Source organism: Aptenodytes patagonicus, chromosome 3, assembly GCF_965638725.1.
Source record: "Aptenodytes patagonicus chromosome 3, bAptPat1.pri.cur, whole genome shotgun sequence".
Lineage (NCBI taxonomy): Eukaryota > Metazoa > Chordata > Aves > Sphenisciformes > Spheniscidae > Aptenodytes > Aptenodytes patagonicus.
In genome coordinates, this window is record NC_134951.1 from 103,850,466 (window position 1) to 103,868,378 (window position 17,913).

General features: G+C 40.6%; 1 protein-coding gene across 3 annotated transcripts in view; it reads right to left on the minus strand.

Moving 5' to 3' along the window:
* EML4 (EMAP like 4) overlaps positions 1-17,913 on the minus strand; it is a 165,168-nt gene that overhangs the window by 1,769 nt on the left and 145,486 nt on the right. For all 3 annotated transcript variants that reach the window (XM_076334466.1, XM_076334467.1, XM_076334465.1), the window contains 5 exons: positions 12,361-12,449; positions 11,047-11,144; positions 6,287-6,374; positions 4,908-5,006; positions 347-477 (listed from right to left, as the gene is read on the minus strand). In XM_076334466.1, the coding sequence (XP_076190581.1) occupies positions 347-477; positions 4,908-5,006; positions 6,287-6,374; positions 11,047-11,144; positions 12,361-12,449 (505 nt within the window). The remainder of the gene's footprint in view (positions 1-346; positions 478-4,907; positions 5,007-6,286; positions 6,375-11,046; positions 11,145-12,360; positions 12,450-17,913) is intronic.

Below are 17,913 nucleotides of genomic sequence, written 5' to 3' on the forward strand. Positions count from 1 at the left end.
CTCTTCTTAAGGCTTGTAACTTGGGACGGATTTAGATCTTTATGCAAAAAGTAATGGCCTTAACACCAAGGCCAGCCAACAGAAAGCATCAAGCCTCTGCTCCAGAACTTAAGGATAACTATTGCCATTTCACTTTCAGGTATATTATTTCATATTATTTTATGTTTTCTATTTTGTATGTAAACTTAATGGGGAAAACCATGCTTTTGTCGCTAGCACTGTTCTCAGATCTAAATGAGCTATTTGGCTGCCGGGTTCCAAAACGACTGAGCTGGAAGCAGGTGTCTGGCAAGGAAAGCTTCATGCAGTGCAAACAAGCACATAGACTAGACTGGTCTAGACTTACCTTTGGCTTGGAACAGGGATACTGAAAGAGATGGACCTTACAAAAATCATCAGCAACTGCTATCACTTTTCGGTTATGGGATCTGACAAGGGCATTTATGTCTGTCCCATCTGATCCTTCGGGCCAAACTCCTAGGAGAGAGTAGAGCAGATATTTAGTGATGGTAGTTTTAGAAACAAATTAAAAGACAAACAAACATAAACAAAATAAAATCTATAAAGCTGTGAAAAAAGGCAAGCTTAACAAAAGGTAAATAAGACATTCAACTGGAAAATGGCATACGCGTTGTATTATGTCATTAATAAATGTCATTAGTATTTTGCTAGTCTAATGCCGCTCCCCCACCCCCGTCCCCCCCAACCCTCAGCCTCGGCCAGGATAACTTCTCGGGCTTGATACACCTCCTGTTCAAAACCTCAGTTTCGTTAACAGCTTAAGTTTGCTGCTAAAACTGGCAACTCTAAAATTTAACACTTTCATTCATGCACAAACGTTTGAAAAGCAAGACTGATGCTGAAGCATGGAACAAGCCCAGGTACCGTACATTATGCGGAGATTTCTTTTGGTTTTATTTTAAATCTGGAGCAATTTTCAGTATTTGCATGATTCAAAGGAGACAACTGATTGATGATACTTTGCACAGAAATCCAGCCTGTATGAGTTTCATAGATGTAAGTGCTGTCAAGTGCTTAAGTACAATTCAATATGCTTTTAAGTGAGAAGAATGACACTGATATGTCTAGACAAAAGAATAACAACATTGCCTGGATGAAAAGCACTGAACAAACTGGGGAGGGGGGAGGCTCTAAGTTTTAACAAAAAATGAAGACCCTAGAGATTCCCATAACTAAACTGATGATTCACATCTGCAAGAAAAGCTGAACAAAAGGTAAGCAAGGGGTTATAAGACACTAATTTATGCCAAAGGTACCATATTTTTACAGCTCAGACTTGGGTTTCTGAGTTCAGGAGTTAGGAGGAATTTCCCTCCCCTTAAATTTCAGCCCCCACCCCAAAAAACTGCGTGTCTGATTGACTGAGAGGGATGTCCATTATCAGAGATGAAAATATCTTCTTCCTCCCTTACAATCGCTGACTTTGGTAAAATAAATAACACGTGCTGTCCACTATTTTATACAGCACAAAACGCCGACTTAGAATTGCCTTATATTTTTCAAACACCACACTATCTTTTCTTGGTTTTAAGCAAAATGGCAAATAGCGTTTAGCTTTGAAGCTGGTTTTTTCCATTCTTCAGTGGGTGGAGTAAGAACTTTATTTTCTCTGAAGAATAACAAAGGCAGCTTGTTAAGCTTGCTACAATGCCAATAAGCTACATTGTAGGTAATTTACTAAATAAAGACATGAAATGCTAAGGAAAGTATTCACAAACATTTTAGTGCTCTTGCATCAATGAAATCAATCTGAAAAAAATATATACTATTTAAGAATTTTCAAGTAGCTCAAAATGAATGAATTTTAACTTTCTCCTGCATTCTATATATAAAATACTGTCATCAGGTGGGAGTAATAAATGAACTTCAAATCAGTTTCCTGAAGTTTCAGCCACCACCTCAGGCAGACTGTGCCAAACAGCTATGCTATTTCCTCTTCTTTTTAATTTAAGATTTAAAAGACTAATATTCAAGGCTGCATCTATTATCAAACATTTTTCGTGTTCACAAATTCCTTTAGCAGCTCTAAAGGTAAGACAACCCTTTGTCATAAGACAGCAGGATTTGCTTTCAATGCATCAGGCAAACATGGAAAAACAAGACATTAATATGACCAAGTTCTTAGTTCTTAATAACTGTAAAAATAACAAAAAAACCCCAAAACAATAGGACTTTGTTATTAGGTATGACAGCAGCACTTCAATTTTAATAAATTCTGCTAGCCAGCAGTAAGCCTCTCAAAAGAATCTGCTCAGACAAAAGTGTGGGAAATGTGCAGTAAATGAGAGAGTGACTTCGAGTGCTCGGGGTGCAGACTGATGATACTGCTGAGCCAATATAGTAATAGCAACTGCCAAAAAGGAGTGATGCTATTCTCATCCGAACCATGCGTTTCCATCCTCTTTCTTCTGCTGATGACAGCGCAATGCCTGAGCCTATGGACACACTATCCACAGAGCTAAATTAGTAAAACACATACCCCAAAAGCCAAAATCCCATAAACTTAACCCTCTTTCCTGAACATCAAAGTGAGCAGCCCCTGGCTTGTTTGGATCCCCGAGCCAGCTGACCCTCGGGTCAAAGCCAGACTTCTCCTCTGGGCAGCAAATATCTGCTAGTTTGGCTTGGCTGCACTGTCTGATTTAATGGGAAAATACTTGCCTTAGTTTGAGACCAAGCCATAATTTTAAGATTCTGTGAAGGGTGTCAGACTACCAGATGATATAAAATTAAAGCATGATGAATCTTGGCTAGGAAGTTTAAATATATTCTGTTCTGCCCCAGAACAACATCACATTATCTGCTTTATCTACTTCACTCCCAGGTCCTCTGGCACACTGAAGATTTTGAGAGCAGTTGAGACTAATTAAACTTAATCCAGAGCAGTTAAAGTTTGCATTAATCCAAAAGGGAATGCAGACAGGATCAGCAGATTTATCCACCTTTTAAAAACAAAAAGTCAAAAGGCTCCTCACAACAGTGGTTATGGGAGCTGCTCATCTCCAGCCTGGCCCCAGTCACCAGTAGCTTCTATCCAACAGCTGTTAAAGAGACAAAGCCAACGGTCTACATGTGAAACCAAACTCTTTCTGCACTCCCACACCTCATCTCCTTAGGTCAGGAGTAAAGGACACTTCTGGGAAAGCGCTGGGATTCAGAGAGCTGCTCCCCTTACTCTGTCTGCTCTACCACCAAACGTAGTGGTTAAAGTTCAGTAGCAACAGAGCCACTGCCTGCTACCTCCACGTTTCTGGCAGATTTAAGTACTCTGCATAACATGTAAAATGGCTTCAGCTCCAAGGCTATTCCAGAAGGAATATTCAGTCCTTACAAAGTATTTTCATTGCTCCTGGAGAAAGACGTCATATTAGTGTCAAACAGAGAGTTTTGCTTTTCACTTTCTCTAGTGTCTCCTGAATCTTCTGATACTCCATTTTAAAAAAGGCATTTGTGTTGCACTATTATTTTAGCCGCAGAAGCAAAGACAGTGAGGAAACGACTGCTGTGGACCGATTCCTTGTCAGCCTAGGCTTACATGCACAGAGCATCAGGAGGAAACAGCCATCCACTCGCTACTTCACCCAGACAGACTGAATTAAAAAAAAAAACCACATATGCAACCCGGTTCACAGTTCTCAAGCTAATGGGAGCCAATATTTTCATCAGACTCACAATAAGCAACAGTATTCAGCTCCAGAAACAGCACGCTCCTGTTTATTTCTGCTACCTACCTCCAAACAACTCAAAAATATTTATGCAGTTTATCAACCAGTCAGCTTCCTTCTCTGACCCCTTTATTTTCCCTGCTCTGCCTCAGATCTTTGGTACCCAGAAAGGAAATCAAGCCTGGTTAGAAAGCACCAAATGCCCTCCACCCAACCAATATGCACACAAGAGTGTCAGTGTTAGCCCACAAATCAACTGCAATCCTTTAAGACTACTTCCTCATTAAGCACACGACAGTCCTAAAATATGCACGATAGGTGTCAGAAGCTACAGAAAGCACTCAGACTTAACTGATTTTCTTCTACCCTGCATATAAACTGATATTCAAAGTTGAACTCCTAGTAGCTGTGAAGAAAAGATTTGTAGACCTAACCCTCACCTCTAAAGAATCTGCTGATTTGCCTACTTTTGATGTTTCCAACAACATGAAGAACAGAAGCAGGTATCTGACCTCAGTGGTGGATGCGAGACATTCAGCATCCTGCTCGCACAACTTTGTTTTACAACACTGACAGGCTGAACCATACTTTTCAACCCCTCACAGAGGGGCTCCTCATTTATGGCCAACAGAGCTGCCTTGCAAAAGCAGTTTGATTTTTTGGCCACAGTCTCAAACCGCACTATTAAAACTGGATCTGTCAGCTTTGTAAATTTTTTTAAACATTTAAAAAATAAACTATTAGGTAAAGAATCTGTTTAATCTTTAAAGCATTTTCACTCTTTAGAAGCCGTGTGTATTACTCACCTTTGACTACAGGTATCAAAGTGCTGTCATGATTTTAAGTCATGAACTATAACCTACACTCACATAGTCTTGTTCCTATCCCAAAACAAGGTAAGCAAAGGAGAATGCACATGTTCCATATGAGCACTTTACAATATCAGCTTTTTGCTTCAGTGCCCCCAAAACTGGTAGCCTAAAATGACAGCAGAAAAATCAAATCCCAAACTTCAAGACTACATAGAAATCAATTACACATTGTCTACAGAGCATCCCGTGCTCTGTATCACAGACAAATACTGTGGTCAGTCTCTTTGGTCTGTCATCTCAGCACCATCCCCAATAATCATTAACAGCGTATTTCTAATGACAAATTGAAGCAAAAGAAAACACAAAAGCACAGCGTGAATAGCTTAAAAGCAAGTTAAATGCTGCTTACCAAACACCTGGAAACCTAGCACACAAGTGTATGTCGTCCAATCTATATCCTTACAGTCAGAACGATTCCTGATTAGCTTACAGCCACTTGGAATGTCCCCTGTAAAAAAAGTGAATGATGAGTTATGCCATATAATTTTATATTACATATGTGCTCTTTGAAGGTGCTAAGACAGTAAATAAACACATCTTAAAACCAATCTGGAATCACATTGTAGAGGCAAAGACAGACCAGTACCTTTATCAAATTCCAGATACTTGAAGCTTTGCTTGGTATTTAAGAGTCATGTTTACTTCTCATTTCCCTCTTCAGAGCAGCATACCTTGAAAACACTTCCCTGCAGCTTGGGTCCCCTGCTACCTACTCTACAAAATGCTTTAATAGGGTCTGTAATAGAATAATTTCTCCTTCCTACCAGCTCCACTGATGTGCAAAAATTCAATCAATCATTCAGGAAGCTCTGCTTTTAAAACAGTCAGAAACTACTGGCAGAGGAGCCTTAGACTCCGTTTCAACTTCTAACTAGGAAAGATTGTTTCCCAAAAGAATGTCCATCTTGCAATACACCAGCCCAGTACTAATGGGTCACAGCTCTTTGCTTCCCTATACAGGCAATTATAAACACCAACACGCCCTTTTGGTAGATTGAGATATTGCACTATCCAGATTTGAAACCTAAGTTGTGACAGGCAGAAAGAACATGTTAAGGTAACAGATACTTAAACTGATGGCTCGCTCTTGCCTGTACAGGAACAGAACTACAATCCTCTTGGATTTGTTAAAGCCACAGGAAGACAAGAATACAAACCCAAATTTAAAAACAGACGGATATGCACTGTGCAAGTTGAACTTTTGACATAACCACTATATATTAAATTCATATTTTCACATATTAAAAAAAGACAAACACAAAACTATTATTACCGCTGACTCATTAAAGTAGTATTATTGCTTTGCTTAGTTTTCAACACCACCAGCCAAGATAAAGTTTAAAAAAAGAAACCCCAGAACAGAACAGTGGCACAGACCCACTGATTTTATTCCCCCAAAATAACTGATACTGTTGACGCTAATTAGACAACCGTATATATTATTTTCAATCTACAGAACTTTGGGTCAACATCAATACGTAGTGCCACTTGGTCTGTAAATTCTACGCTGTTAAACTGATTTATGACCTTGTAAAGAAGTAAGCTATATTTGGCATTGCCATTAGGTAATACACAGCTCTGAATAACATCAAGATATCAGGTTACACAAGTTCAAATTGGTTCCTTTGTCAGTAAGCATTTTGTACGCTCCTGAGCAAACACACTCTTCTAAATATTCTGACAGCTAATACATACTTCTGTTTCCAGTGTATTTATTTTCATACTTACAGTATAGTATTTCATAGTCTCCTGAGTTTGACATTATATACTTGTTGTCCGGGGACCAGTCAAGGTGTGTAATATAGCTGGAATGTCCCTGGAGAAGAATGCAGTAACACCAACGTGAAACACGTATTTTAATTCAAACAGAAGTTGCACCCGCAGATGGGACAGCTAACAGCAAAAAAGCACCTCCCCACCCACCCCAGGTCTGCCGCAGTTCACTTGTGCTCCTTTAAAGGCTCCTTACTCCCCAGTGCCACACTCGCTAACAGCTAAACACACGCAGGCTGGGCATCGCGCCTCGCCCACTGCACGGTGGATTCTTCACTTGTAAACAGCGTCATCCCTCTCAGACCCCAGAATGATTTACTCCTAGAAGGTACATTGCTAAAATACAGATGAACTCACGTTTGTACTTGAATTAAGAAAGTATACATTGCTACCAGCTGAGAAAGGCAAGTAACTTACACAGGATCATTTTTAGATCGCATCAGAAAAGTGACAGATAGGACTATTTTATTTCTCTGTCCATTCAAAATAATTTCCATTAAATGCATGCACATTCAGATAACCTTCGCTCATCCTAAAAACTTAGGATACCTTGGTTAACAACCACCATGTAAAACTACAAGATCAAGGACTGGTGTTACAAGAATACCCTCATAAGCTTTTTGAAAGTTTCTGCTGTGCTTCTTGCACTGCATGCGTGTTAGCGCCAGCTTTGAAAGGAGTCTTCCCTATAGGCACAGGGTCATCTATATAAGAATCAAACCACTTTGGCCTTATCGCTTAGCTATCACCATCAAGAGCACACTGAGGGCTAAACACCCATCTTTGTTTTTGAGGGAGAAGCTAAATGGAACTGTCAGAAGAGTTTTCCTGTGCATGAACTTTTTGTTGGTAGGAATAATAATAATAATAATAATAATAGTAGTAGTAATAATAAAGATATGAGAGGCTCCAGAGAAGTTGCAAGTTTGTATAAGGTAGGAAGAAATTATTTCTCTGTAGAGGAAAGTGTAGGAAATTAATAAAAGTGACGTCCAAGTCACTCTTTTTGTCTTCCACCCTTCCATTTCTTCTTACTGCTCCTTTTCCCCTTGTAAGACCATCCATTTTCTCTCCTTCCTAGTCATTTTGCCAGGCAACAAAACACCACTTTCTTGACTGACAGATGCCAATTCGTCTCCCTCTCTCTGTGGGCATTATGAAGATGGTGTCTCTCAGCCCCCCGGCAAGGTCTCTTGGCCCAGCCTGCACCCACTGTGCCAGGGCCATGCTGGAGCACTGCACTGGCTGCCGCGCCACCCACCACGCCAACTTCCTCTGTAGAGAACTCTAAGAGATGCTGATTGCTTCCAGAATTACATGCAGAAATACACCCGTGTCTGTCTCCCTGTCCCCAGGTCCTCTGTGAGAGACTGCAAAAACATTTAGAAGAAAACCTAGCCTTTAAGATTTATTTACTTATGAACAAGTCTCTGCCTCAAGCAGAGGAACTGTGTATTGACATAACTACTTTGCAGTCATGGGTGTGATATACGATATCGACATGCAAACCTGGTATTTAAAAAAAAAAAAAAAAATAAATGCACAATTGGCTAGGATTTTTCCTCTCCCCCCCCCCATTTTCCAAGTCTTCAAATTTGCAAGCGAACTCCAACATGGAAAAGAATTGGTCAGTCATTTACTAAATCCTGCCAGACATTTGGCAGCTGTTAAAATTCCTGGGGGCGGCGGGGGAGGGAACAAAGCAATTGGCCAGGGGGCTCTATGCTGCAAAATCCCTTCAGGCAAGCGATCACCGAATGATGAACTGGAACATAACATTGTCGTAATATTTTCAATAGGACAATCCCATTTTCTATTAAAATCTTTCTTTGGTAGCTGCCCACTGATAAGGCAATATTTTACTCTTTCCTCTTCTGTACCTTTGTATACAATGAACATAATTACTCACATTATCACTGGCTAGTAAAACTATCTGACCAAATGGAAACCCTCTCCTTCATTGGCAATGTTTATCTGTTTCAGACTTAAGTGGTGCAAGGGCCGAAATGCCCACAGCCTATAGGACGGGCACACTAATTATTTCAGGTTAAGTGCAGTGTGTCAAATACTTCAGCGTGGCTGCCCATGTGGCTTTCACCCCACAGCCCTCTCGGTAAATGCACGGCACTTGCTTCTCCTTTGCTAACAGATATCTCTGATGCAAGACAAACAGACACAGCGCCAGCTACCTTGGAGCTGCTGACACGCTGGAAGTTCATAACCCAGCCCATACCTTCACATTGCTGTCTACATAGCTGGAACCCTCAAAAAACAGCTGCACAAGTCGAAACGGTTGTTTCGGCCCATCTGAAATTCTTTCTGATCACAACCACCACCACCCCTCACTGTGGAAACACGCTCACAGGTCAGAGACTCTTCTCTCTGGCAGCAGCAGAAAGCCTGGTCATGACCGAAAGGGGATTTAAATGTTAACAGTGGGCATGCAGCCCTTATGCACAAGCTGATGCTGGTTCAGTAGATAAAATCCTCCCGAAAGTATTCAAATAACGTATTCAAGTCGGAAGAAACAACCAGAAGTTGACTACCAGTAGGACTGAGTCATACTACTTGGGGGTCACCCGCAAGGCTACTGAATGACAGAAGAACACCAGAAAGAGGCAGTGCCAGTGCCCAAGCACTGGCCGGGAGAGCGCTCTGGGTCCTGAGCATGCCTGGATTAGCATGCCCTGCTAAGCATGCCCTGCTTAGCATCAAGCTGGTATCGACCCGCCAGCGTGCTGGCAGGCAGCAGAGGGGAGGCGCAGGGCACATGAAACCCGATCGGCAGCGTTAGCTCTGGTCAGCTAACACACTGCTGCCTTCTGCACAAGCTGGAAGGGTCAGGGGAGCTCAGCCCCGACAGAAACCAAGTTGCTAATTTTGGCTTCTACACGCAGTCACTCAGACAGAAAAAAAAATGGTTAATAGAAATCTGCTTTGAAGCCTTAACGCTTCTGCCCGAGTATAACAATGCTGATGTCTCCCATCCCAATTTTTACAAACCTCTTCCCCGCCAAGGCAGAGGGACAGACAAGACATACAGATGCTGGTTTAAACTACCATATGCTCTCTCCTGATACGTAATACATACGATATACAGAAATAAACGTTCTCGTACATCTTCAAAGAACTCACAGAGAACTTGAAGTACATAGCAAGCTAAATATTATGTATGTTAAGATTAGCCGACTCTGAGTGATTTTATCTTTTATGGTTAAAAAAATAAGTGATGGGGTGAAATGCTGTACTGAGGTGCAGCCGTCCACTGCCATCCCCACTGGGCCCCCGGTCTGACCTCACTATAAGCTCAGTCCTTTCCCCACTGCCTGAGCTCCCCGGGAAGGCTGCAGACCCAATTTCTCATCTCACGGCTGTTGTGTTATGGGCTAACCCTGTCACCACCCTGCTCAGGGGCTGCAGGATGCCCTGGCTCACCCTGCACCACAACCCTGCCATCGAGGAGTCTCCAGCACACCCAGCAGCCTTCCCTCCCAGCCGCATCCCCAGCCAGCGCCGAGCCCTCCCTGCCAGCCTGCACACCACAGGGACGGAGCAAACCCACCGCTGCTGACTGCCCTGGCAGCCCCACGCCCCCAGCAGCAGCTGGACCCAGGCTGCTCTGGACCCCCATGCTCTAGCAGCGCGGGGCGTCCTCAGCCAAATGATGGGTAGAAATCTCTCAAGAACACCATACATGACACTAAAGGACTGGCTAATGCCTGTTCGCTTCCCCCTAACTAACAGTCTTGCAAGTCTTGCATCAAAGGTTATAGAATAATAATAATTCTTATAAATAAATAAAACCCCACCCACAATTTATCCTTATGGTCCCCTTACCTCCCATTTTCATATCAACAAAGCAGCTTGAGAAGTTCTCTTATTTTTAAAACTAAAGAAATGCAATTGCTGACAAACGTATGAAAAGTGTTTTCAGCAGGGGACACACTCCTTAAAAAAAAAATTTCACATGTCAAATGTGAACCTATTCTGATGGTATCATCTGCAAATCCCATTAAGGTTCAGATGTTCTTTATGTAAATATTCCCACTAACCTAAAGAGACAGTTGAACTTAAGGCTAGGATGTTAGATAACCAAACACTTAAGGAAAAAAAAAAAAGTAGTCTTTTTAGCACTGGGACAACCTCATGTAAGTCTAAGGACTAATATAAACTCCACTACTTGTGCTACACTTAAATTTCTGGCACAGGGTAAATAAATGTATCGTTAACATATCCCCCCAATTCCAAATTTTGTAGTAACAATTACAGCTGAAAATAGTGCATATTTGCAACCTCCAAAATTACATATTCTAATGAAATTCCACCATCTAATGTTATGTTGGTCCAAGGAGTACTTTACCAATCGGGGGAAAATACCCCCAAACAAGTGTAGTATTTTCCCCGAAAGAGTTTCAGCATGTAGGTACAAGGCATTTCTCCATCTTACTGCTAATTTCCCATTTCAAAGAAAAAGTCAATAGTCTGAGAAATTAGTCATATTTGACGCAAAAGTGTTCACCTAATACTAATGGTTGCAGTACCCATCAGACTCAAGTTTAAAATCAATCAAACGCTGAACAAACCCCCGTAAAACCTATAACCAAAACTAAAAATGGAAAAGCACCAACCCGGAAAGAGTTTGGCTGCTTAACATCTTAGTGTATGTATAACATCAACATGCAAGAACTGCCGATTATATTTGCTCCAAAACTTACAGTGCATTTTCCATATCTGCTATACTTTCTTCCATTTTCTGTTACTACGTAGAGGTAAATAAAGTTGTCATGGGATCCAACTGCAAGTAAGGTGCCATCTACAACACAAAATATTTGATATAAATTAACAGAATGTTTGTTTTCCAAATTTTAATGATTTCAGGTTTATCACTAAAACAATAGTCTCAATTAAACTACTGCTTACGAATTGTATTTAAGGATACATAACTGTTTACATTATGTTGTTTTTCAGTCAGTATCTGTTTACTTTGTGGGTATGGTTTTTAGGCAAGTTCTTTCGGTATGGTTTTTAGGCAAGTTCTTTCATTTCTTTTTTTAAGTAACTGTCCAATGAACAGGGTATAAATCCTCAGATTGCACTGGATTTCTGGAAATTGTCAACAACAGGCAGGCTTGAGTTTTCTGCATCACAAAAAATGCAGAACGGTATTTACTCTATAGTTAGCTTAGCTTTGGAGGGGGGGATTGCATATAAATCAGCACTAAATAAATGTCTGAAGAAGAAGCGGAGCATTCAAACATTATAAGCACTTTTCTAACCTGCGTTGTCTCCATTTAAAAAAAAAAACAGTACGGGGACAATAGTTGCCTCGAATCACGATCAAACGCCTCTAGCGTCAATGAATATCAGTGCTTTAAAATAAATTGCTGCGCTTGGCAGATGTGGCAGCAGCAGAGGAACATTTTGCCCACTGACATGGCACGTTATCCAAAAGCAAACAAGAAACAGATTTACGAGAGTGTTCTCCCATCCAGTTTTAACAGAGGGGAGTCAGCCTCTGATGATCTGTCATGTCACGTCTGAAGAGGAGACTCAATACTGGCTTGGACTCCATGTAATCCCATAGCAAATACTTAACAAACAGCTCTGAGTTTCAGACAGACCTGAGCTCAGTTTTATGGTTTTGTATTAATAAACTTGAAAATTAATTAAGAAGTATATTAAAATATCACTGAAATACTAAGCTTTTTAGAGACTTTTCTGTTAACCTGTCGACTATTTAGTTGAGGACTTTAATTTTTCTGGGAGCAAAGCTAACATTTATTATAACAGCACAGTTCAACGTGAAGGAAAGGCTGGGAAAGGCGACTGTAATATTTGCAGTTACAAAACTCCAAGATTTAGCATACACAAACAAATCTGTAACCAAGTATTCAGTTATATATTAAGCATCTTAAACGATTTTTTCCAAAGCTCTGCCTTTTCTAGTGACTGGGGAGTAGTTTAACACCGTTTAACAGAACAGACATCTCATTTATCCGCAATTATTCTGAACGTAAAAGTCTGCCTACCTACTGAGTAGCGCATCACTGAGAGCTGTTCGTTGCCATCAGTGTGTATTGAAACCAGATCCCTCGTTTCCGCATCCAAAACAAACCACCTAGAGAGAGGAGAATTCCAATGAGTATCATTTCCACTGAACAAAAAAAGCAAGCAAAAGAGCAATAATCACTGCCTGCCTTCATCTTCTCATGCTAGCCCCTCAAGGGCAGCACAGCGAACATCTGTTTTTAATGGAACGCTCTTCTGGTTCACAAAGCGATACTAGATTCAGTGAAGAATATATAAAAAAATTCTAAATACAGCCCAATTTTTTCCCCCTCCCTTGAACGCTGTAGTAATCACCAAAATGTCTTCTGGATGATAAACATGCCACCAGATAGCTATAATATGGCTGCACCTTATCATCCTGAAACCTTAAGCCTACAGCTAAATTTTAATCTACTACTTCTTCCCCGTTTTGAAGAACAGCTTTGACATAAAAACTGATCTTTCCATTTGTATGAAGCAAAGTTAAAAAAAAAAAAAAAAAAAGAAGTAGTAGGAGGGAGTGGAAAACATCTCCATACTCATTTTAAACACAAAGTATATTCTAATTTGGTATTTTCCCCTCAGTCCTTTCCATTTCTATGAATAATTTTATCAAAGTAAGAAGGAATAACCATTTACTGAAATTTGATGGTTCATTACATAGTATTTTTTTATTTCCTGCTTGGATGATTTATAACTAAGGTAATTAATTGCATTTTTTATTATTTAACAATAACTTTTAACCTGCAGTATTAGTTATGAGGCACATGTAAAAGCTCAGGAGCTTACAAAAACTCAGTGGCCTGTACACCGAAATGGCCACTGACAACAAGGCAGGCAAGATCAGCAGAACCTGAGCATTTTGCAATGGTTCTGATGTCCATCTAACTCCTAAATACAGTGAACATTAGCAAAACAAAGATAACGAAAGTTTAATAAAAATATATATACATACATGTTTATCATGAAAACATAAGATCTCAACATGGCTAAACACACTAAAGCTGTACTCAGAATTTAGTTTCTTTGCTCCGAACTTCTGACCTCACAACTGTGTGCGTACGCTACAGCCAGGTTTCCGTCCCTAGCGGCAAACGTCGCGTTCACGCACTGTGGACATGAGTAAGGCAATTCCACCCGCCGTCTCACACAGATACCTAATAGTGAACTCAGTGGAACAAACGCACTGCAAAAGGTAGGACCCTCTATTCCAAAACAAACCTATGTAAGCTAAAATAAACTCCAGGAACAACAGCGCACATCACTGCTTTCTACGGACGAGGACGAGATTTCAGCTCGTGCGGATCCAGTGTCCGGCAGCTAGGTATCTGGAAAGTAGCCTGGTCCCAATGGCTTAAAATCAGCCTGTGGTTAGAGAACCACGGGAAAGAAATGAAATGACATACACGTAAAAATACCTCAGCCTCACATGCCACGGACTGCTGAATAATCTGTGTGCAAGACAGATGGAACCAGTGGAAAACAGCTAATATGTTTGCATTGGACAGCCAGCAGAAACCACGCTCAAGAGTTTCTCTGCTGTCATGCTCTGCTAAAAGCAGACTTTTGATTTCTTCCAATCTACACACTGAAGCTTTGAAGGTCCTCTGAACGCATTGGGAGTTACAAGTTGCTATTCTGCTATTTAGTTCAAACTATGCCCTCTTTGGCCCTACCAAATGCTTCACTAAAATGTTACCTGGCTGATAACCCTGATGGGGTGTGGATATTAAAGAAGAAAGCAAAATAAATTTTAAAAAAACAAACCAAAACAAAAAACCACAAAAGGGTTTGGCAGGGGGGAAGAGAGAGGGTACCTATGCCATTTTGCCACCATAGAAAGAAAAACAATCACTCCATCATGACAGCAAAACTGCTCTAGAAGTACATCCTGATGGGACAAGTGTGAAGAACACACATGGAGGCATCACTGAGTTGAAGTCATCTGGTTTTCAAGCAACATGAGAAGCTGGTCTGAAAGCCAATGCCCCACTGTCTCATTCTTATTTGTGTTTTCCTGAACCCAGCACAGGGTGGAGGCTCCTCTCTGCTTCAGCCCAGGTTGGCAACACACCTCTGGTGCACAGACAGCAAAACAGGAGATAGGAAGACCTTTTGCTTTACCAGAACACTTAGGCACTATACTGTAAAATCTATTTACCTAGCAAGATGACACAGCATGATGCCTCTTTGTTTATTTTGAGCAGCATAATTGCGGTACCTAGATATAAAACCTGATTATCAGCACAGTAACAACCAAAAGGAGCTTTCTTCCACAAAGTGGATGGGTACCCCCTTCCCATGCCCTCCCATGGGGGACCGTGCTGCACAGCGCTTCTGCCAGACAGCCAAGGGGAGGGCTGAGCCCTCTGTGTCCCAAAATACACAACCAGGGCAGGGCAGGGATGCTGCTGCAGCAGACATATGCCTCTTGATGGTAGCTCTGAGACCGGCTCTTTAGGTTGGTCCTTTGAGACTGCTATCTGAACCAGGTAATCCTCCAGTTAATATTCTGTAAAATGAAAAAACCCAGAGCCTAAAATGCAACCGGAAAAACATGCAAAACCCCCCTATTTTACTGAAAGCACAGAGGTGGTATTGTGTGGTATCAAACACAATGCAAAACTTCTGCTGCTCTTAAGAGTGCACAGTGAACTTCATTTGGCATTAGGAGACAGCATTTTGTGACACCAGTCCTTCTCCAAATTTTTTTCTGAACAAGAGATATTAGCAGCAATCTTAGCTGACCGAGGAAACAGTCAATGCACCGTGATAATTTTGACATTAATTTAAGAATGGAAGCATTGGTCACATCTAGTTCAGCTGTTTCTTGATGCTTCCACAAGCTGTAATCAGACACGCTCTCTTCAGTCTTCCAAACTCTCCCAATGCCGTGGCAAACATTGCAACTGCCAGCAAGAAAGCCTGTCTCCATGAACTGTCTCTCCAGTCTAGCGGCTACAGCAGTTCATCGGCATGCCCCACACAGGCCCTTCTTGCAAACAGCTTGGGGTCCACCTTGAGACCGTGCTTTGGGGGAGGATTTTCCTTCCAACACGAAGGCATGCAACATGCAAATGGCAGCTGACCCTGAAAAAGTCCTATCCGGCTGTGAAATGCAAAGCTTGGCTGCCCAGAGAACTTCTGATACGTAGATTAGATGAAATAAATGGATGAATGGTATCCCAGCTGTAAGATAGTAGCTCTTTTGCTATTTCTGTTTTTTACTGATTTTCTCCCAATTGTTACCGAAGATAACATGCTTAACTTGTTAGTGAGTTCACGTAAACAAGACAGAACTTTTGCCATTTTCACCCATTTCTTGTCTTCCCATTCCTTTGCTTTAAAAAAATACTAATAAGCTATCTAAAAAAATATATGTTTTTAGAAACAAAACCCCTTAAACTACTCTCTTTTGGAAAACAAATTCTGACCCATGACAGACATTTATTACTGATAATTCACACCTGTGAATGCAGAATTTTTCTGATGAACTCACCAGGGAAGCAGTATTCCAAAGTAGGAATATATTTTTGCACTTACACTTGCAATTCCCATGTTTAGTTAATACTGAATGTTGAACCTGCAAGGCATTAATGAGAGTGAACAAAGCAACCCATCTTACAAGATTGGTTCCCTGGGATATTTAGGCTTCTTCATCTTAATAGCACAACAGATGTTGAACTGATATAAATCCTAATAGCTCTATTGACTGATTTACCTCCTTGTGGCTCTGGCTTATGCTGGTCTTGTCCTCCAGCCCTCAGTTTTCTTAATAACGTTAGTATTTCTGTAAGAATCTTACTAGTCTTTTTTTCTGCAGTGCACAGCACTCAAGATATTCTACATCGTTAGTCACAGAAAGGTCTACTTCCCTGCAAATAATACCACTGGCAGCACGGCAAAAGGATCTGTACAGTGCCTTGAAAAACCCACTTTTCTGATAGGATTTCTGATTGCCAGCCCTTTTTAGTTTTTTCAGCGATGCATTTCCAGCAAACAGCAGGATCCACAAAAAGTATTAGTTCTCTCCAAACCAGGCTTAATCCCAGACAATTGATGATCAGGCACACAGAAGGTATTTAAAGAAGTGGTTAACAAAACCTGCAGCAGACAGCCCAAAAAGGGAAATGATACCGAAATACTCATCATGGGAAGTGGTATGTGACAAGCACACCAAAAACATGATGCATTGGCCTGATAAAAACACACCACTGTGAAACAACTGACAAGAATGGGAAGAGAGGTAGAAAATTCAGTTTTCTTCAGATGTCACAATTTTAACCATCAAACCCAACTTTCTTAACGCTGCACTCCCTACTCCTGTCTCAAAGACCTCCATACTGAAAGCAGAGCAGCGCTAGAACAACAATAGACAGACACATTCAAGGTTTATTGAACTCTAAACAAATTAGACTCATTTAATATTGGCTTTATGCATTTTGGGCTATGAACCAAGTAAGTTATTTAATAACTTGTTAAGGGCCCGAGACTATTTTCTCTCCTACGTTAATCGACATACATCATGCAGCCCTCATTCCTTGGGAAATAACTCCCTTGGACTGGATTATCTGGCGCAGAAAGCACTGCATGATGCCGCTGGTTAGGCAGTAGATTTAAAACTGTTCTGTTTATCTTGATTCACAACGCCATTTATTTCTCATACACTTGTACACTAAGCAGGCCTCATTTCAATTCAGTTTCATTTGTGTATCTCAAACCTATCATTGAATCATGCAATTTCAGAACGCGATAAAAAATAATGGTGAAAATATAACTGCTCGGTTCCAAGAACAACAGTGTTAAAAAAACAAAACAAAACAAGGCCATCATCATAAATTTATCCAACACAGTATAAACTGGTTGCCTCAAGTAATTAAAAAATACGAATTTAAACTGAAAAGTGCTAAACTGAAAAAGTAATGTTAAAATGCTCTGGGAGGGGAAAAAAAACCCCCAAAACTCAAAAGCAAACACAAGACTGAATGTTTCAGCTGCTCAATATGCCTTCATTATGCTTTGATGTAATTTCAAAAACATCTAATAACGCTAAAGAAATGTAGCCTGACCTTTTTTTCCCCTTTTCTCTGTTTCAAGTACTATTAGGCCAGTATCTTCTGCTCTGTTTAATGAGGGTAGAAACACTTGTTCAATTTAATGCTATAATTAGAAAGAGATGAAAAAATGGAAAGGTACAACGTGGAAACCAAATATACAAGAGCTCAGCAAGATTTTTCTTAGGAAGGTAAACTAGGTTTTCTAGCCTCATGTTATACCTAATGAATTTAGTGCAGACTGCATCTTCATCTTGGAGAAGGAAACTCCTTAAAAAGTATTTAACATTTCCTTTTTCCAGGAAAGCTTGAGTGTTGCACATGCTCAGCAGTTTCTAAAAATCAAACTTTAAATGTTTTTTAGGCATGAGGTTAGGTATAAAAAAATTCTAGGGGGCGAATTAAACACAAAAAAAAAAAAATCTCAATTTTCTTACATGAACTATGCATTATTTTATCATCGAGTTGTCAATCATGAGG